This window comes from Hemiscyllium ocellatum, chromosome 2, assembly GCF_020745735.1.
Source record: "Hemiscyllium ocellatum isolate sHemOce1 chromosome 2, sHemOce1.pat.X.cur, whole genome shotgun sequence".
In the NCBI taxonomy this organism is placed as follows: Eukaryota; Metazoa; Chordata; class Chondrichthyes; order Orectolobiformes; family Hemiscylliidae; genus Hemiscyllium; species Hemiscyllium ocellatum.
The window spans coordinates 80,845,842-80,868,299 of record NC_083402.1 but is presented as its reverse complement, the minus strand read 5'-3'; the positions used below and the strand labels follow the sequence as shown (position 1 = coordinate 80,868,299).

The 22,458-nt window shown below is 40.3% G+C and overlaps 1 protein-coding gene across 1 annotated transcript in view; it reads right to left on the bottom strand.

Annotated features, from left to right (window-relative positions):
• Positions 1 to 22,458, bottom strand: part of ostf1 (osteoclast stimulating factor 1) — an 84,146-nt gene that overhangs the window by 13,916 nt on the left and 47,772 nt on the right. The window contains exons 8-9 of the mRNA XM_060845066.1: positions 19,580 to 19,658; positions 10,326 to 10,424 (exon numbers count right to left, since the gene is read on the bottom strand). Coding sequence (XP_060701049.1) covers positions 10,326 to 10,424; positions 19,580 to 19,658 — 178 coding nt within the window. The remainder of the gene's footprint in view (positions 1 to 10,325; positions 10,425 to 19,579; positions 19,659 to 22,458) is intronic.

The following is a 22,458-nucleotide window of genomic DNA, read 5'->3' as shown; positions in this document are numbered from 1 at the left end:
GCCTTTGATGAAATAAAGGAGAGCCCGAAAGACTTGAATATTCAGTACTCTAAGGTATCCGGCAGTGTTACATTTCAGCCATGGAGGGTCCGTGCATAATTCCGATTCATCAGAAAAGGCAAAAGACTTCCTGGGGACATTAAAATGGACTGGCTGGTTCAAGTAATATGGTCGATAGTGTTTCCTTTATTTTTTGTTGTTTACCTGGTTTTGCTCTTTTAATATATGGGGGGGGGGGGGGGGGGGGGGCTTCCTTTCTTTATCCTCTTTCTCCCCTCCTGTTGTCTTTTTTCTATTATTCCTCTTTTTCTGCTCTCTCTCGCTTTGGGCTTTTAAAAAATCAGTAATGATTGGGGTGGGATGGGTTGAATGCCCATTTCAACTTTGTTACAAGATAAATGTATTCTTTATTTTGTTTTGCCTAGGTTTGGGGCGCAGCTTCAGCTAGGAGTCATGGAGGTGTTAGTGGGTAGCGTGAGGGCTACATGTGTGCAAGGAGGAAAGTCTCCTCTTTTTGTGTCTGTGTGTTGGTTCAGTGCAGGAGTAGTTTTTAAGAGGTTTTGCTTTGGTAGTTTTTGTAGTTGTATTTTATAGTTTATATAAATCTTTTACCGTTTCCACTCAGTGCATTAGGAGTAGTGTTCTTCCTCTCGGGGGGGTCATAGGCTGCTTCGGGTAGCTATGGCTAATTGTTCATTTAAATAGTGTACGTGGAACATTAAAGGGAGTCATTCACTGATATTTTGAAGTCTTCAAAAAGAAAGGGTCGATGTTGTCCTGTTGCAAGAAACACATTTAAGTGACAAGGAGCATTTAAAATTACAGCAGGGAGTGTTCGGCTGGGTGTTTTTCTAGTCTTTTCATTCTAACAGCAGGGGAGTAGCTATAAATAATTCAGAAGAATCTCCCTTTTCAGCTGTTAGACCAAATTAAGGACAATTTTGAGCGGTTTATGATCCTCACAGCTTTAATACATGGGGAGGAGTACGGGATTTTGAATGTTTTTCACCTCACAGGCTTTTTTTTGGATTTGGTATTGTCCTGTAGAATTGGTAATATAGCCATTTCTGACCATGTTATTCGAACAGGCACGACTGCTTTCCAACCTCAGAAGGTAATATCACACTAAAGCCCAAGAGAGGGAAAGCCGCAGAAGACTGCTTTATACAGGGTCATCTTGCTGCTAAACGTGGACTTTAAAATTGTCAGACCTTCTGCAATTAGTGATAACCGCTGCCCTAAAACTTTAGTGCTGAGGTTGGAGAAAGTATTGCCCCCTATTGTAAAGGAGGACCAGACAGGTTTTAGGGCAGCGGTTATCACTAATAGCAGAAGGTCTGACAATTTTTGTATTGATAGAGGTAGCCGACAAGGGTGCCCTCTCTTACTGCCTCTGTTTACATTCATGATTGGTTAGCTTCCACTACCAGCTCAGAGGGACCCCAACTATAGTTGCTCTGGAGGTGGGATCGGAGGGGGGGGGGGGTTGTGTGCATAAACCACCTTTTATGAGAACAGTCTTCTCTATCTAAGCCGACAATCTGTGCTCCATTTAGTATAAAAGTTGACTTATTTGGCTCTGTCTCAGGGTCTGAAATCAATTTTATGAAGGCGGAGGCTATGCCTGCGGGAGATCTTGTCAGAGTACCTGATCTTGAGGGTGGAATCGGATTCCCTTTCAGGAACCTGAAAATACAGGGAGATTTCCTGTATTGAGGCATTTTTATCACTCCAGCCTTTAATCAATTATATAATGCTAATTTTGTGCAGTTGCTGGAGAATATAAGACAAGACCTTGAGCATTGGGAGGCTCTACCAATGTCTTGGCTGGGTAGAATAAGTCTAGTTGTTTTTCAATGTTATTTCTTGTTATTTATATCCCATTCAAATGCTCCCTCTGATGCTACCTCAAGTGTTACGGAGGCTTAACAGTTGACTCGGTTCTTTCTTCTGGTGTCGCAGGCGACCTCTTATGAAGCTTGCTAAACTACAGGTTCCACAGGGAATGGGAGGGGTTGACTTTCCAAATTTCAAGAACTATTAATACAAGTTCCCTATTATCCCATGTGAATGATAGGGCTTGCCAGGATTAGAGGTCAATATGGCTACATATTGAGGCCTCCCAGGCAAAATGCTCCCTTATTAATTGGTTGTTTATGGACAGGATGAGGCCGGTCATGGAGCATTGCACCAATCAGATTGCCCTTAACATGGTTAAAAGCATGGAAAATGATGCAACAAAGCAAGGGCAATTTATATAAACCATGCCTTTTCACTCGCATAGTAGGAATGTCAGGATTCTGGCTTTAGGTTCTGGGAGGCTAGAGGAGTCATGTTTGGGAGACCTATTTGAGGGGAAGGTCAGAATGTCTTTTGATATGTTGAGCCAGAAATATGAATTGTCTAGTAGGGACCTCTTGCTTTTTTCAGATCAGGGACTTTGTAATGAAAAAGACGATATTATTTGTTAATCCCTGTACGTCTGATGTGTAGAGGAGAGTATTTTGGTCCACAGGTACTGTGTCACTCAGTACTGTCTACCGTTTACTGGGAGATAGTGTCTCAAAGGACATTGAATGGCTGTGCAACAGCTGGACTCCGAAATTGGGGGTGAAGATCTCGTCAGAGGCACAAGGGGGTATTTGGGAGAATATGAGGAAGATTTCAATTTGTAATAGGATGCAGGCTGTGCAACTGAAGGTGGTCAGGGTCGATTTGGCTCTGGAACAGCTTGCAAAGTTTTTTAAAAATCTGCATTGTGTCCCAAACGTAAAACTGATATTGGTACTCATACTCACTGCTTGTGGTCATGCCACAAACTTCATTGCAGTGGGGCACTATAGTGTTTTAAAGATGACTTTAGGAACAGAGGTCAAGGTAAATCCTGTGTCCCTCCTTTTGTGCCTCCCGAATTTATCCTCGTGAGATGTGTATGGGAAGGAACTGTTTAATATTCTTTCACATTGGAATGTTCTTCCTTGGACAATGAGCTGGATATTGGAAAATCCCCCAAGACTTTTGGGATGGTGTAGGTTAGTTATGGAACATATCCCCCTAGACTTCCGTACAAGTATGTTGCAGCACTCAGCACAATCCCACCAAAGCTCCCCATCACTGGGAACGTCAGTTGGCTTACCCACATTTATTCAGGATTCTTCCTCGCGGGCCTCCAGCCCATCAGACATAGCCCTCACGGCTATACGAAACCCTAATCAGTATAGCCGACAATTCTGCGTCCAGTGGTGAATAAAGCACAAAGAATTAGCCTCCAAAACTAGAAATTCCTGAATTGTGAAAGATAAAGTAATGAAGTTATAGAAAAAGGAAGTTCATTGTATATTCAGCTTGGTTTTCAACAATACAGAGTACAAGACAGCTCCATGTGAAAGGAAATAAGGAAGCCAAAGAGATTGAGAATAGCTTAGCAGCTAATGAAATGGAACCCAGATGCATTTTATAAATGCACATACAAAAAATGTAGTCAAAAAAGGAGGGCAGGACAAGTTAGGGATCAAAAAGGAGATATCCTTGTGGAAGCAGAGAACAGGCTTGACATATTAAATGGAAATATCTTCTTTCTTCGTGAAATTCTCAATGAGGCAGTCTAACAATTTATAGTAGCAATATTCAGTAAGGAAGGAATAGCTGGAGTAGGTCAGTGAGCAGCCCTCAAAATAGAAAAGTTATCTTGTCTTTGTAGGACATGAGTGGGTGAAAATTCAGAATCATCATGGCCCAACAGGCTACCATTTGACCCAAGTCAGTGTCGACTCTATTTAGAGCAATCTAGTCTGTAATCACCCACTCTCGCACCCACTCAATTTTCTAAAATCATTGATCATCTCTACTTGCAACAATTGTGAAAGCAGTAAATTCCACATTATGAAGCCTTTGCAGCTTCTCCTTAGGGGACAGCACAACGAGACAAGAGGCTGCAAACATTACACACCCATTTTAAAACAAGGAGAGGATATACTTGGCAACTACAAGCCAATCAGCCTAATGTCAAATAATAATCCAGTTATCACTTAGAAAATCTTGGGCTAATAAATGAAGGCAATTCGCAACAGAATTGAGTTCACTGACATAGTAACAGAAAGCTAATGATGTGAGTGCATTTGATATTATGCATTGGTCTTTCAAATGACAAAGCATCACCTTACAGACTTGTTAGCATAATTAAATCAATAGTGGAACGAACAATAGAGTCAGTGTGGATACAAAATTGGTGAAGAGGCAGAAAGCAGTGATAAAAGGTTGCTTTTCAGATTGGAGAAAAACCAAATTGGTATACCCAAGGGTTGGTGTCAAGCTAAGTACACTGTACTCTTAAGAAATAGATGAATCATCTGGACTTGATCATATAATGCATAATTCCCAAGTTTGAAGATGTGTTGCTCGTAAATATAACAAACAACATTGAGGACCAGAGATTTTTGATGTGTGTTCTCAGCATTTGGCTCTCTCTGGTTAGGGCAGGAATTCCCATACGAAGAATACAACTAGATCACTCAACTCTTCATCATCTTTCTAAAAGATCATGGCTGATCTGATTTTAACCCCTTCTTTATTTCCACATTTCCCTCAATCTACTGACATCTTGATAATCAGAATCTACCTAGCTCTGCCTAAAGCTATTTAACAATTCCCCATCCACTGCACTTTGAGGAAGGTAGTTTCAAAGATTCACTTGGAGAAAAAAAAATGTTTCTTCATCCTTGTCTTAAATGGTTGACATCTTATTTTTATACTCTGGCTCCTAGTTATAGAAAGTGCCACAAGAGGAAACTTCTTTTCCATATTCACTTGGTCATGTCCCCTCAGTATCTTATATGTTTCAAAGTAGTCATCTGATTTCTAAATTCCACAGGATACAGACAGATCCTGTCAAGCCTTTCCTCAAAAGGCAACCCACTCATTCCATGTATTAGTTTAGTAAATCTTCTCCAACCGGCCTTGAATGTATTAACATCCTTTAAGACACATGGCAACCACTACAGTACTGGACACTCCAGGTGTAGTGTCATCAATGTCCTGTGTAACTGATGCATAACCTTCCTAAATTTGCATTCAATCCCTCTCACAATAAAGCAAAACCTATTAGCTTTCCAGATTACTTACTGCACCTATACTAATCTTCTGCGATTCAAGAACTCAAACCCAGGTCTCTGCAGTTCAGAGCTCTAACCTCGCATCATTTAGATAATTTTTCTTATTCCTTCTGCCAAAATGGACAATTTCACATTTTTCCACACAGTACCTTACTTATTAGATCTTTACCCTTTCACTTGAATCATCAGCAAATTAAGCCACCATACCTTGGGCTCTTTTATCCAAATTATTTACATAAATTGTAAAGAGTTAAGGCTCAGCACTGACCCTTGGAGCACACTTTGTGGCATCTTACCAGCCTAAAGAGACCTAGATGTCTAATCTCTGCTTCCAGTTAAGGCCTTTTTCTAGGTCAATATTATCCCCTATAGTACAAACTTTAATTTTCCATAACCACCTTTAATGTGGCATGTTATGAAATGCTTTCTTGAAATCTAAATAAAATACAATACGTCTACAGGTTCCTCAGTCTAAAGCACAAGTTTAAACTTCAAATAATTCAATAAATGAGTTAAACATGATTCCCCTTTGACAAAATCATGTTAGCTCTCCGTCTATGGTAATGCCTCTCTGTCGATCATAATGTCTTTAACAATAGCTTCTAAGTTTTCTTAAATTCATTTGTGGGATGTGGGTATAACATTCTCCCTGTGGAAAGTGTTGAGCTAGCTGGCCTGTGCTCTCCCATTTTCTGTCTCCCTCCTTTTTTGAATAAAAGATTTACATCTGATATTTTCCAATCTAAAGGAATCTTCCTGAATCTAATGAGTTTTAGAAAATTAAAACCAACCCATCAACTATAATCACAAGTCATTTCTTTTAGAATCCTAGGATAAAATCCATCAGGACCCAGAGTTTTGTCAATTGTAGCTTCACCAATTTACTCATACTACCTCCTTGCTAACTAATTCCAAGTTCCTTGTTCCCTTTCAATTTTACATTTACATCTATTTCCAGGATGCCACTGGTATCCTCTCTAGTGATGGTCAATGCAAAATACTGGTCTAAGTTATTTGCTATCTCTATCATCCATTGCTAATTCCCCAGATGCATTTCCTGTCAGAAAAACACAACTTTAAATATCTGAAGAATCATTTCATGTTTTGACACTGAGCTCTCTTTTTCGGTACTCAAATTTTTCCCTGGTTAATCTTTCAGTAATTTTTTGCCGTTTTACATATTGTCCAATCTTCTGACCTGCCACCTATTTGCAAAATTATACCCTTTCTTAGAGTTTGATCCTGTTGATTTTTTTTTTCCCAATTAACAGATGTAGGGTCCATCTGTTAGAATTCTTATTAGTTGAAATTCACCCATTCTGCATTTTATGGAATATCCCATTAAATGTATGTCACTGGGTCTCATTAGTCAATTTGATAGAAATTAATAGTGCATTTGTTCATTTTAGAATGTAAGCACAAGACACTTTGCCTTGGGTCTAGAATCACATGTAGACCAAGTCACAAAAGACAGTAGATTTCCTTTCCTAAGCAATGGTAGTGAACCAGATGAGTTTATATGTTAAATTATCAATTTCATGGTCATCATTACTAATGTTAGCCATTTACTCAAATTTGACTAAATTTGATCACAGGAAACAAACAAAGTCAGTAACATGGGGAGAGAGGGGAGAAATTAAATTCAATGTAAAGTGGAGTGATGCAAAATAGAAAATGTAAATAATCAATCAGCAGACTAGCAGCAGCTCTGGGGAAACATGAAAAATCATCACAACTCCCACATGACCATTTCCAGTATTGTCTTTATTTCAGATTTCAAGCATCTGCAATGTTTTTGTTTTATGAAGTGATACATAGAAGCATAGAAAATAGGAGTAGACTATTTTATCCTTTGAGCCTGCTCTACCATTCAATGTGTTTATGGTTAACCTCCAACTGAGTACCCGCTTCTATCATTCACCACATACCCTTTGATCTCTTCAGCACCAAGCACTGAGTCTGTTCTGAAAACATTCAATGCTTTAGCCTTAACGATTTCTGCACCAAATAGTTCCGCAGGGTCCCCACACTGAAGACGTTTCTCATCTCCACAAATATTCAATCTCATAATGCTGGGCTGTTAATTTTTTAATACTCTCCTAGCTTCTATCTAACTTTTATGAAGATGTGACCAGTACAGCTACAAAAAAGTCCAAAATGATCTTTCCTGTATCCTTAGTGAATGATGGATGCTGACTTCCTGGTCACCAGATACAGCCTTTGTCCTGTTAGAAGTTGATAGATTTCTAATGGGATTCCATCTCATTCTTCTGAACTGCAGTGAATATTGTCCTAATCAATCCAGTCTGTCTCTTTATATAACAGTTGCTGCTGTCCCAGGAGTCAGTCTGGTAAACCTTTGATGCACTCCCTTCATTATTTGAGCAAGAATGTTCTGGGAAAGTGACAAAATTGCACACAGTAAGGGGTGTAGGTCTCACCAAGGTCCTATAGGATTGTAGCAAGACATCTGTCCCATGTTCAAATCTCCTCACAATGAAGGCCAATACACAATTTGCCTCTTTGCCTGTTGCACCTCCCTGCTTACTTTCAGCCACCAGTACACAGGGACATGAAAGCCTCTTTGCAGCCCTCCTTAATCTATCACCATTCAAACATGATTCTGCCTTCCCATTTTTGCGACCAATAGGAATAATCTCATCTTTCCATATAGATTATCATTCCACTGCCATGCATTTGCTTGTCCATAGTTGTCCAAATCATAACAAAACACTTTCTGCATCCTCTTCACAACTCATCCTCTCACCCAGTCACCTGCAAACTTGGAAGTACTATATTTAGGTCCCTTCTCTAAATTATTAATATGGATTGTGAATAGTTGGGATCCAAACATTGATCCCTACACCACTAGTTACGGTCAGAAAAAGACCCATTTATTCCTCCACTTTGGTTGCCAGACAGGAAACAATTCTCTTTTTTCACACTAATCTCTTGTATGGGACCTTTAAAAATAGAACATAGAACAGTGCAGAACAGGCCCTTCATCCCTTGATGTTGTGTCGACCTGTGAACTATTCTCAGCACGTCCTCCTACACTATCCCATCATAAGGATTGTTTAAATCTCCCTAATGTGTCGGAGTTGACTACATTGGCAGGTAGGGCATTCCACGCCCTTACCACTCTGCATAAAGAACCTGCCTCTGATGTCAGTCTTAAATCTATCACCCCTCAATTTGTAGTTATGCCCTCTCGTACAAGCTGACATTGTCATCCTAGGAAAAAGATTTTCACTGTCTACCCTATCTAATCCTCTGATCATCTTGTATGTCTCTATCAAATTCCCTCTTAGCCTTCTTTCCAATGAGAAAGTCCAAGCCTTCTGAAAGTCCAAGTAAACCACATCCACTAGCTCCCTCTTATAAGTTATAGTTCCTGTGCGTAAATCTGTGCTATGCCGACTAATTTGGTCATAGTTTTCCAAGTGTTCTGCTGTTAAATTTTCCATAATGCACTCTAGTATTTCAAAGTGGGTACAAAGACAAAGACCTGAAGAGGTGCAGAATCATATAGTGTCGGCTTCAATGCTTCAGCCCAACATGTCTAGGTCAATCAAGTTTTCTAAACTGAACTAGCCCCATTTGCCTGCATTTGGCCCATATCCCTCTAAATCCTGACTATCCACGTCCCTGTCCAAATGTCTTTTAAATGTTGCAATTGTACTCATTTCTACTGTTTTCTCTAGTATCTCATTTTGTACATGCATCACCCTCTGCATGAAAACATTGCCCCTCAGGCTCCTTTTTAATCTTTCCCCACTCACTTTAAACCTATACCTAGAGTTCTGGACTCCCCTACCACAGCAAAACACCTTGGCTATTCACCCGATCTATGCCCCTCATGATTTTATAAACATCTAGAAAAGGTCACCCCCTCAGCCTCCTACATTCCAGGGGGACAAAATCCCAGTCTCTCCAGTGTCAGTAATAAAATAAAAGCAAATTACTGCAGATGCTGGAATTGAAACCGAAAGAGAAAATGCTGGAAAATCTCAGCAGGTCTGGCAGTATCTGTGAGGAGAGAAAAGAGCTGATGTGGAGTCTAACAGACCCTTTGTCAAAGCTTTAACAAAGGGTCAGTTAGACTCAAAACATCAGCTCTTTTCTCTCCTCACAGATACTGCCAGACCTGCTGAGATTTTCCAGCATTTTCTCTTTTGCCTCCAGTCTCAGTAACTTACAATAATATACCATAAGGCTTTAAGATTAGCTGAAAATGCATTTTCTAAAACTGATTAAATGATTGCTTTTGCTCACAGGGGCACGGAGTGCAAAAGCCAGGTAGTTATGCTGAGACTTTAAGACCTTAGTTAGACCACAGCTATCAGATTCAATTTTGAGAAATCACACTTAAGGAACATCATGGCTTCAGAGAGGGGGCAGGAGACACCTGGATTTATACTGGCAGAGGGACTTCAATGGAGGTGGAGAGAAGCTAGAATCAATGTAAAAGATGCCGAAGTCCGCAGAGATGGTTCTTCTTCAGAACAAAAGATTCAGGAAAAACGCTGGGATGGACCTACTCTGAGCAGTAAGGTTAAAAGAAGATTTAATAGGTGTTCAAAACTTTCAAGAGCTTTGATAGATTAAATAAGAAATTATTTCCAGTTGCAAAAAGGACTGGTAGCCAGAAGATAGATTTAAGGTGTAAGTCAAAAGAATGAGGCGCAACAGGACGAACCACCTTCTTAAAATGAGCAATCTTGTGATATTGAATTTATTGCCTTCAAGGGAAATGGAAGGTGAATAAATACTAACCTTCAAAGGAGGATTGAATAAACAATAGCAGGGGAATAAAACCATGGGGTTATTAGAAAGCAGTTCATTGGATATTTGGACATAAAGCTGGCATAAGAGCTGAATAGTCTCCTGTGCAGCATCAGTTTATGGTTTAAAGAGAAGGGGCTTAGAAGCAGAGCATATATAAGCAATATCATTACCCTCAGCTCTTTGGGTCTTCATGAAATGGTGTGTTCCAACATTCGAGCCTACATTACTGTTTGATTCAGAAAAATGTATTCTTGTGTACAAAGTATCACCTGATACTTTCATGTTTAGATAAGAATGGCATTCAAAGAGGAGGAGAAAGATGTCCATTGTGAAGATCTAATGCAGGGCTGATGATTTGCAATTATACAGGCTACTTAGTGATGCAAGTTGACGTGTTAAAAAGTTTCCACGGCAGTTCTTCCTTACCTTGGCCAGATTTCTTTTTAAGAAGAGAAGAACATTGTGGATTGGTGGCCATGTCTAGTGGCACTTTGTTCTCATTGTTTTTCAGATCTATCCTGGCACCTATAGATAAGAGACATAATTATACATATGACATTGTGTTTTTTCCATATGTCTGGAGAGGTAGTTAAAAGTTTGATGTGGAAGTTAACAAACCATTCAAAAGCTTCAGCTGACACTATGAAAGGTTGAGACTTCAGCAGGAATGGATGTCTCAGGGTAAAAGGTTCAATATATAAACACTTGGATAGCCACGATAATAGAAGTTGTCCTGTGTTTTGTCTTGGACAGCAAATGACATCTTCCTTGGCCTGTCAAACAGTCACCAACACTAAAATGCCACTGCTTCAAAAATAATCACTAGATTTCAGTAAAGGGGATGCAGGAGGATAGGAACGAAATGTAATACTTCCGCATATACAATTATTTCTGAAGGAATTGGTATCAAATACAAAGGCAGTTTGATTTCAGATTGCCATCAACAGGTGTTTGAAGTTTTCGTAAATTTCATTTTAATCCATTTCTGAAAAAGTTGGTGTGCTGTTATGCCCTTCATAGCAACTTTGATCCATCACACCATGAATCAGTATAAATTGAATTCAAACACAAGAACTAGTTCAGGCAGTCGAGTTCAATTTTAACACCAGCACCATGCATGCCCAAAGAGGTGATGATGCCATAGAATCCCCATTAGACTCAGCTCTCAATGACCTTTTAGCCCCATGAGAAACATGCCTTCATGGAATGGCACCTAAACTAGAACCTCTTCCAGTTGCCAATAGGCAAATTAAGGTTTTACAGTATTTGAATTATCAGCTGCACTCATGATCTTAGAGTTAGAGTCATAGAGGTGTACAACATGAAAACAGACTCTTCGGTCCAACCCATCTATGCCGACCAGATATCCCAACCCAATCTAGTCCCACCTGCCAGCACCTGGCCCATATCCTTCCAAACCCTTCCTATTCATATATCCATCCAAATGTCTTTTAAATGTTGCAATTGTACCAGCCTCCACCACATCCTCTGGCAGCTCATTCTATACACGTACCACACTGCATGAAAAAGTTGCCCCTCAGGTCTCTTTTATATCCTTTCCCTCTCACCCTAAACCCATGCCCTCTAGTTCTGGACTCCCCCACCCGAAGGAAAAGACTGTCTATTTATTCTTTTTTAAACAAAACACACACCATGGGGCAAATCCTGCCCTCAAATTCACCTCTGAAGTGTCACAAGCTCCCTCTCTTGACATCTTAGTTGAGAAATGAGCTCTATTTGAAACAAAGGAATGTCGATTACGGTCTTCCTCAAGTCTGCCTTTACTGGCCAATACATGCATCTGAATTTCTACAGTTATAGGCACTTCAAAATTGGTGTTATCAGCAATCTTAAATATAATTGGAACAATTTGTTCCATGCATGTTGGCATAGGAATACAGCCGCGTGTTGAAGAGGCAGACAACTGGAAGTTCGGTGTCATTTTGGTGGACCACAGGCAATCTCTTTGATCCTGGAAAGTGCCCAGTCTATATCAGAAGGGAAAGGTACCTCAAAGGATTGATGAACAGGTGAAAATAGATGGTTTGTATTGCGACTGTGCAGTAGCATCATGAGTATTGTTTGCCCCGAATAGGACACTGCCATTAAGCAAAAAGACACTTCATGCGTCACATGAATGAGCAATATGATATGATTTTCAGTGCCAGTGAGATTCTAGGTATGCAAGCTATACATCTCAGACTGGCATATTCCTTTAATTGTTTGCAACAAGCTGTGCCTGACCAGACTGTCTGCAAATCTCAACAGTGAATTGTGATTCTGCAGTGGACATTTATTAAACAACAGTGTTCTAAGAATTAAATGGACAACAAACTTAGAATGGTCAGCCAGACTCAACAGCAAAGAATACACTGTGCCCATTTCAACTCAACAAAATCAAGAATTAACTCAAACATCCTGGAACTCCCTAACAGCACTGTAGTGTACCTACACCAAAGGGAATACTGCAATTTAAGAAAGCAGCATACCACTACCTTTTCCAAAGCAATTAGAATACAATATTAAATGCTAGCTCAACAAGTGAAACCCACATCATGGATGAATAAAATGGCAACAGATACACTGGTTCAACTCACAAGCAAAACCTGAATTAATCAATTTGTCTGATTTCAATCTCCAAGGCAACACTTCTGTCAGTCAAAGTCTACTCGCCAACCAGTCAGCATCTTATTCAATAAAAAATTGCTGTTTTCCTTGTACAATTTTTATAAATTGCCCAATAAGTGGAAAACAGTTTGCTTTCTTTTTAAGCAATATTCAGTTATGTCTCTGTGAATCAAATCAGAGGGTTTGGTACATCTCACTTAGTAATAGAGTTAAACACATGAAGATTGTATCAAATGGATGGAACCTCCCCCATTAAATGGGCACAATGAAATATCATAAAATTCCATTTTCAGAGACCATCTAAAAGAAATAACTAGTATTTCTTACAATTCTATCCTCCCAATGTAGGAAGTGTACCTTGGTGGAAAGGGGTAACAGGAGGAGAAAGAAACTAAATGTTTAGATGCAAATAATGCTCCATCACCAAGAAATCCAAACATAATAACAAAATGAAAAAAGTTAGATCAAGTTGTAGAACTCAAAGAACTGCGCAAGATCAAAAATCCATGTCCTGTCATAACTAATTGTCCAGGTCAGGTTTTCTATTTCTTCAATAAGTCACTTTTCCCCCAAAAAGTGATGTACCCACCTCCTATTTACAATTACAGTACCATTAATGTCATTTTCTAGCTAACAATTCTTACATTAACATTTATAACAAAAACACATATTTAAAACATGCTGTAATTACTCCCTCCATCCAGAAATAACAGCACTTCAGTGTAGAATCTCAATACCTTAGCGTGAAGGCAAATAAACCCCCTACTTAAATCATCACCACTTCGTTGATTCCCAAGTAGATATTTCAGTACAAAATACATGATCAAACAATATACAAAAACAGCCAAATACAACTTCATCCAGGAAAAGAAGTGCACTGAAATACTTTAATCCAATTAGCTCATTATGATCAATTCATCTGAAGAGTATACTTCGTTTACACCAGTGCAATGCGGAGAGGTAGACCAGGTAAATAGGACATTTCTTTCTCAAATTGGTTTTAGGACAAAACATTGCAGGTTAACAAACAGCAATATTTAATTATTACATTTTGTAACTTGTCAAGATGCAATTTCAGCTCTTGACCACAGGGTTATAATCACAAAACATCTGATCCCTGTTCCCAAAGCTGAACTAATAAATAAAGAGAAGCTGTGTCTATTAACATGCAATATTATTTTAACATATAAAACGAAGTATTTATAACCCTCTTAATCCATCTATTTAATTGAGGAAATCTCATTTCACTAACCAGAATAAATTTTTACCATTTGGTGGTATGCTCCTCTTCGAGCTGATAAATTAACTCAACTTTACTGAAGATGGATTTAACTGCAGACTTGCAGCACTGATAACTCTTGTGCTAGACTTGGAGGGGTCCAAAGGAGGTTCATAAGAATGATGCCAGAGATGAAGGGCTTGTCATCTGAGAAGCAGTTGAGGTCCCCGAATCTGCTCTGGATGGAATTTAGAAGGATGAAGGGGACCTAATTGAAACCTACAGAATACACAGATCTAGATTGGTAGGTGGAGAAGATGCTTCCAGTTATAGGAGAGATGAGGACCTGAGGACACCATCTCAGAGTGAAAGGACAGCCCTTTTGAACTGAGATCAGAAATTTCTCCAGCCACAGGGTGGTGAATCTGTCAGAGGGAATTCACCGATGCAGAAAGAAGGCTGTGGAGGCCCAGTCACAGTGCATTTAAGACAAAATAGATAGGTTTTTGATTAATAAGGAGATCAAGGGCGACAAGCAGCCATGATCAAAAGGCAGAGAAGACAAAAGGTTGAATGAACCAATTCTGCTGTGGTACCTTAAAAGCAAGTGTCTTAGAGAGGACTCTAACCAGTGGAACTGGTGTCTGGAGGTTAGGGTGTGATGGTTGTGCACATGACAAATCTGGAAACCCTGCAATTAATAGGTGTGCAAAAAATTCAGATTCTGTCCTCAGGAATCAACCACAAGATGGGGTCTTCACTCCCAGTGAGAATCTGTTTCAAGACCTGTTCGCAGATCTCCAGATGGACAAATGAGACATTGTACCAGTGTACTGGTCAAGTTTCTGCCGCTTTGAAATTGATAGAATAAAATTGGACAAATGACTGGTCCAAAATGCCATAATTTCATCCCCACCTACATTGGCAATTAGATTTATTGTAGCATGACTAATCTCCTTTAAAAACAACAAGCTAAGGTAATCTTTTCTTATTCTGTTGAACTTGCATTTTAGTTAATTAGATGGGTCAAAATTTAATCCATCTATTTCTGCAAAGTCAGCACAAATAACAAACATTCATTGTGATTCCACAAATAATTGTCTCTATCATTTCCATTCCAAAAAAATCAAAATTTTGTTTTGGAGAGTAATCAATTTGTGTTTGATCATTTGAAGGAAAACTGCACTCCAGTCCTTAATACCAGGTCATGAAAAGTTAGTAGCAAATTAAGATTAAGGAGTCATGATTTGGAGATGCCGGTGTTGAACTGGGGTGTCCAAAAGTTAAAAATCACAACATCAGGTTACAGTCCATCAGGTATAACTGGAAGCATTGCTCCTTCATCAGGTGGTTGTAGTGTACTTCACAACCAGCTGAAGGAGCAGTGCTCCAAAAGCTAGTGTGTTTCCAATTAAACCTGTTGGACTATAACCTCGTGTTGTGTGATTTTAAAAAAAGATTGAGAATCCAAAGACTTAAATAAGCAAGGTAGCCAGGGAAAGGGTTGACCCAATCAAAAGACAAAGAATGGAATAGGTGCGTGGAGCCAGAAGTAGGTGAGGTCCTAAACAAATACTTGGTGGCAGTATTCAGAGATGGCATTGGAGGAGGATGATGATCTCAAGGAAGGGAATATTGAGTTTCAAAGCCAAGTTGCAATTAAAAAAGGAAGAGGTGTTGTGCATTAACAAGTATGAAGGTAAATAAGTTCCTGGGACCTGATGGAATCTATCCCAGAGTATTGAGGAAGGTAAAAGAACAAATTGCTGGAGTATTGACTGACATTTTTGTATCCACTTTGGCCACTGGTGAGGTCCCAGAGGACTGGAGAATAGCTAAAAGTTGTTCTGTTGTTTAAGAAGGGTAGTAGGGATGGTCCAGGAAATGACAGAGCTGAGTATCTCATGCTGTTTGTAGGGAAATTAGAAAAGATCCTCAGGGAAAGATCTATTTGCATTTAAAAGCAAATGGACTGATCAGCAATAAATAACATACCTTTGTGCAGAGGAGGTTGTATCTCAACAACTTGATAGAGTTCTTTTGAGATGACGAAGATGATTGTTGAGGGAAAAAGTGGTTGCGAACATCTATATGGACTTCAATAAAGCGCTGGACAAGGCCCCTCATGGCAGACTGGTACAAAGGGTGAAGTTACATGGTATCAGGGTGAGCTGGCAAGACTAATTTAGAAATGGCTTAGTCATAGGCAGAGGGCAATGGTGGAAGGATGCTTTTTGAAATGGAGGGTTGAGACTTTGTGGTGTTCCACTGGGTTCAGTGCTGGGACCTCTGTCATTCATGGTCTACATCAATGATTTGGAGGAAAATGGCTGGTCTAATAAATAAGTTTGTGCATGATACAAAGATTGGGGGAGTTGCTGATAGCGAGGAGGACTGTCAGCAGATACAGCAGGATATAGATCAGTTGGAGGAATGGGCAGAACAATGACAGATGGAGTTTAATCTGGACAAATGCAAGGTGACGTATTTTAAAAGGTCAAGTACAGGTGGAAATTATACAGTGAATGGCAGAAGCCTTAGCAGTGTTAATATGCAGAGGAATCTGGGTGTGCAGTTTAACAGATCACTGAAGGTGGCAGCACGGGTAAGTAAGGATTAAAAAAAAAAGAGGCCTACATTATGCTTGCCTTCATTGGAAGGGGGATGGAATACAAGGACATACAAATTGCACTGCAGCTTTATAGAAATTTAATTAGGCCATACTTGGAATACTGCGTACAGTCCCGGTCACTGCACTGCCGAAAAGGATGCGAACGCTTTGGTGAGGGCACAGAAAAGGTTTACCAAAATGTTTCCTGATGGGGGGATTTGAGTTCTAAAGAAAGGCCGTATAGATGAGATTTGCTCTCACTGGAACGCAGGAGGTTGAGGGGCAACCTGACAGAAGTTTATAAAGATGCTGAATGTATGCGTAGAATGCAAAGTAAGAAGCTTTTCCCAGGATGGAGGGGTCAATTTATCAGGGGACACAGGTTCAAAGTGCCAGGGTGTGGCACTCAAAAGAGATGTAGGACAGGTTTTTCACACAAAGATTAGATTAGATTACTTAGTGTGGAAACAGGCCCTTCGGCCCAACAAGTCCACACTGACCCGCCGAAGCGTATACCACCCAGACCCATACTCCTACATTTATCCCTTCACCTAACACTACGGGCAATTTAGCATGGCCAATTCACCCAACCTGCATATTTTTGGATTGTGGGAGGAAACCGGAGCACCCGGAGGAAACCCACGCAGACACAGGGAGAATGTGCAAACTCCACACAGAGTCACCTAAGACGGGAATTGAACCCGGGTCTCTGGTACTGTGAGGCAACAGCGCTAAGTACTGTGCTACCAAAGGATGGTGACTGTCTGGGACGCACTGCTAGTGATGGTTGAAGCAGACAATAGCAGCCGAGAAGAAAACCTGGGTGAATACCCGAGTACAAAGGGAAGAAAGGGATATTGATTCTGGAAGCGAAAACGGTTTTAGTATTTAAGGGCAAAATGTATATCAGTGCAGGTTTGGAGAGCCAAACCTGTGCCGTATTGTTCTTCTGTTATTAACAGTTCAGACAAACCAGTTCACAAGTGAACCAATGGACAATCATTTGCGGCAGCTATGAACTTGTCCAAATTCATTCTTCACGTTAAGAAGAACACAGACCAGCAAAGCTAACTTGTGGCAAGAGCACACGAAGGGTGGGATTAAAGTTTTCTTTAAATATTCAAAGTTTGAGCGAAGATTTGTAGCTCGGGTGCTCGTTGTTGTGGTTCTGTTCGCCGAGCCGGGAATTTGTTTTGCAGACGTTTCGTCCCCTGTCTGGGTGACACCCTCAGTGCTTGGGAGCCTCCTGTGAAGCGCTTCTGGTGATTTTTCCTCTGGCATTTGTAGTGGTTTGAATCTGCCGCTTCTGATTGTCAGTTCCAGCTGTCCACTGCAGTGGCCGGTATATTGGGTCCAGGTCGATGTGCTTATTGATTGAATCTGTGGATGAATGCCATGCTTCTAGGAATTCCCTGGCTGTTCTCAGTTTGGCTTGTCCTATAATAGTAGTGTTGTCCCAGTCGAATTCATGTTGCTTGTCATCTGCGTGTGAGGCTACTAAGGATAGCTGGTCGTGTCGTTTCGTGGCTAGTTGGTATTCATGGATGCGGATCGTTAGCTGTCTTCCTGTTTGCCCTATGTAGTGCTTTGTGCAGTCCTTGCATGGGATTTTGTACACTACATTGGTTTTGCTCATGCTGGGTGTCAGATCCTTCGTCCTGATGAGTTGTTGTCTGAGAGTGGCTGTTGGTCTGTGTGCTGTTATGAGTCCTAGTGGTCGCAGTAGTCTGGCTGTCAGTTCGGAAATGCTCTTGATGTATGGTAGTGTGGCTAGTCCTTTGGGTTGCGCCATGTCCTCGTTCCATCGTCTTTTCCTTAGGCATCTGTTGATGAAATTGCGCGGGTATCCATTTTTGACGAATACATTGTATAGGTGTTTTTCCTCTTTTTGCAGTTCTAGTGTACTGCAGTGTGTTGTGGCCCTTTTGAACAGTGTCTTGATGCAACTTCCTTTGTGTGTGTTGGGATGGTTGCTTTCATAGTTCAGGACTTGGTCTGTGTGTGTGGCTTTCCTGTATACCTTTGTGGTGAATTCTCCGTTAGGTGTTCTCTGTACCGTCACGTCTAGGAATGGGAGTTGGTTGTCCATTTCTTCATCTCTAGTGAATCGGATTCCTGTGAGTGTGGCGTTGATGACCCGGTGTGTGTTCTCTATCTGTGTTTTTAATGATTACAAAGGTGTCATCCACATAACTGACCCAGCGTTTGGGTTGAATTTGCAGTAAGACAGTTTGTTCTAATCTTTGTATTACCGCTTCTGCTGAGTCCAGAGATGGGTGAGCCAATGGGTGTGCCGTTGATTTGTTCATATATTTGGTTGTTGAATGTGAAGTGAATGTCGTCTTTGTTGATAGGTTCAATGTCCTGTTGCCTGTTCTGTATGTCCAGCAGACACAAAAGTTACATCAAGACACTGTTCAAAAAGGGCCACAACACACTGCAAAAAGAGGAAGAACACCTATACAATGTATTCGCCAAAAAAGGATACCCGCGCAATTTCATCAACAGATGCCTAAGAAAAAAATGACGGAACAAGGACATGCCGCAACCCAAAGGACTAGCCACACTACCATACATCAAGAGCATTTCTGAACTGACAGCCAGACTACTGCGACCACTAGGACTCATAACAGCACACTAACCAACAGCCACTCTCAGGCAACAACTCACCAGAACGAAGGACCCGATACCCAGCATGAGCAAAACCAATGTAGTGCACAAAATCCCATGCAAGGACTGCACAAAACACTACATCGGACAAACAGGAAGACAGCTAACGATCCACATCCATGAACACCAGCGAGCCACGAAACGACACGACCAGCTATCCTTAGTAGCCATATACGCAGATGACAAGCAACATGAATTCGACTGGGACAACACCACTATTATAGGACAAGCCCAACAGAGAACAGCCAGGGAATTCCTAGAGGCATGGCACTCATCCACAGATTCAATCAATAAGCACATCGACCTGGACCCAATATACCGGCCACTGCAATGGATAGCTGGAACTGAACCAGAAGCGGCAGATTCAAACCATTATAATGCCAGAGGAAAAGTCACAGAAGCGCTTCACAGGAGGCTCCCAAGCACTGAGGATGTCACCTGGACAGGGGACGAAACGTCTGCAACACAAATTTCTTTAAATATAAAGACAATGTAAATTGATAATTAATACAATTAAAACACAGCATATAAGGTTAACTTTAAAAAAAATACCTTTCATGAGCAACAGCTCTAGAATATCTTCATATCCTTTCCATGCAGCAGCATGCACAATGGTGTCTCCCAGCTTATTCTGTGTAAATGCAACACAGACCAAAACTTACACAGGTGTACATTGTTATAAAAGGTACTCAATATGGAATATTAATTTGTAACTGCATCAAGTGAACACAAAACCATTCTTAAAAAAGAATGCTAAATAAAGGACATAGACTGGAATTAGCTGCTAATTTGCCCCAGCAAGTGAAGTTCCTTTCCATGGAGACATTAAGCCTGAAGAGAGGAACATTTCTTTCCACACAAGATCGAGAATGGATCATGCAGGAATTAGTGGCTGGGATTTTTAAAAACAATAATCTTGGTTGTGAAACAATGGCTAAAAAAGGTAAGCTGTGCATAACATTAGTAACCATTCTAAATTCCTTGGGATACATGAATGATGGGGGGGCGGGGGGAAGAAAGGTGTGTCATATTCAGCTTGGAAACAGCATCGCTCTCCATTTCTCTTAACATTCCATTCAAATTCTGAACTGTATTTAACAGAGGATAAGTATCTACACATCCTTTTAGCAGACAGACTAAAAGCTGTTGTTTTTTTCTGTTATTCTGGTAAAGGAAACAATCAACCATAAAAAGAAAAGCAATGGCTTCAGAAAAAAAAAGCTGGGTGCAGTCAGTGAAGTGTTATTATGTGACTTTTTATCTGTATCTAACTAACTGTCAGGTTTGACATTTAACACACTAAAGTTGTGGTGGCTTTCTGCAAGATTGGAAAGCGTGCACGTTTGCCTGTATTAACTGCAAGTAGAAAGTAACGCTTATAACCTCTGGGAAAATGAGATCTTCCTAAAGAATAGTGATGCTTCTTTACAGAAAGTGAACCATCCAAAGTGAACATTTGCTTTTTGACAGGATATCAAATTAGTGGTACAATTTCCAATGCATTTACTGGCCATGTTTTAGGAACATGGCATTAAAAAAAACAGGACAACGATTCAGCCTTTCAAACCAGTTCCACAATTCAACTAAAACAAGGCCAATATTCTTTATCAAAGTCTATATCACTTAATATCTTGCACTCTTACAAACCTATTAATTTTCCTATTGAAATCAATGACAACCTATACAGCCACGTCGGGTAAGCACACCACAGATTCATCACCCTCTGGGTTAAGAAATTCCTTATCATATTCCCAACTCTTATCCAGAATGCATCCCTTGGTTGTGGGCCAAGAAGCAGGGGAAACAGTCAATCCTGCACTTACACTATAAAGTCCACTAAAAATTTTGTCTGCTTCAATAAGATCATCTCTCATCCTTTGAAACTCTAGAGAATAAAGATCGAGTTTCCTTATTCTCTCTTCACAAGAAATCTAGCCAACCCACAAATCAGTGGTGGATACTTCAATGCACTCGCTCTTCGTTTACCTTGAGTAAATTCTAAATTGACTTTTCCTTGTTCTTTTTCTAACATTCTAGTAGTCACTTTGTAAAATCACAAAGTAAGGCGAATCATGGATTGCAAAACATATGGGCACAAACATGACTCTGTACTTCTCCAAGCCTTTGAAAGTATAAGGCTCTTCAGTTACATAGGCCCTTCAAATACAAGCCATTTCTTTGTGCAAATGCTGACAGGCAGTCCCTGGGGTGCGAGCACTCTTCATTCTACAGTCTGCTTACAAATTAATTTGTGTGTAAGTCAGAACACAATAAAAGGACAATGGAAAACAGCTATTAGTAACTGCAGGAAATTTTCATATATTGGGCCTTGATGCTTACAAATGAGATCCCATCTGTGATTGTAACTGAGTGTTTATATGTTGGATGTTCAGAACTAGGGATCTCCCGTACTCTGCCAGTTAGGGCTGAAATCTCAGTCATATGCAGTACTTGCTAGCTTGTTGCTAGAAATGCTTAATATTAGAGATGAATTCTGACCATGTCACCATACTGATCCAGGTGAGACAACTACATTAGCCCATGCCAACAATTTTGATTAGGGCAAGCAAGCGGGGACTTGACTCAAAAGGCCATCTTGTGATTGCAACCTTGCCCCAAGACAGCCTTGAGGACAGATCGTGCACTGGAGCCACATTCTTGAGCTGACCATGATAGCTGACCTCCACAAACATCTCTGTTTAGGCCGGTTTTGACAATCAGAATAACCTCTTAATGCCACCCTTAAGGAAAAATCTTTCCTCTTCAGAGGGACAGCTTTCAGAAGAACCTCCAGCAAAGCAGTGCTGCTCATATGACTGGTCTCTGACATCTCCAAGTGTTGGTGGGGCTGATTAAAATTTGAATGATACTCCTGTGTTACATAGGGAAGCGCTGCTCAAATGCCTTTTGAATACAGTGCCAAATGGTGGAGCGACCAAAATACTTCAAATTATTGTCCCTTAAATATGGCATTTCATCCACACAGGTGAAGAACAAATATGTTGGGAAACCTGCATTGCCAGTGAGCAGAAGAGCTTTTTGCTTTTCAAGCTTCACCATGAGACTTGGTCTTGGAAGAGAAAATTCTGCCTAATGCTTGGAAATGGGCCTCAGTTACACCAAAATAATCTCAGGATTGATTTTGGAAAGGATCAAATTCAAAGAATGAGTGCCTTGGCTCAATTTATTCCTTTGTCATCAAGTAAAATTTTGCCTCTAAGGAAATTTATAACGAACTCAAATTTAGTAAAGGAACTTCTCAATCTAGTTCTTCTTTCAGTTACGCAAGTTTCTATGGAATTGAGACATTAAGCTATACAAAATGTGGCATGTTTGTCGCTCTGTTATGCAATTCGACACCAAAATGTTTCCTGGGTTTAGCAATAACTGCCAGCCTTAATTGATCAAAATTTGACCAAAATCTTGCCAGA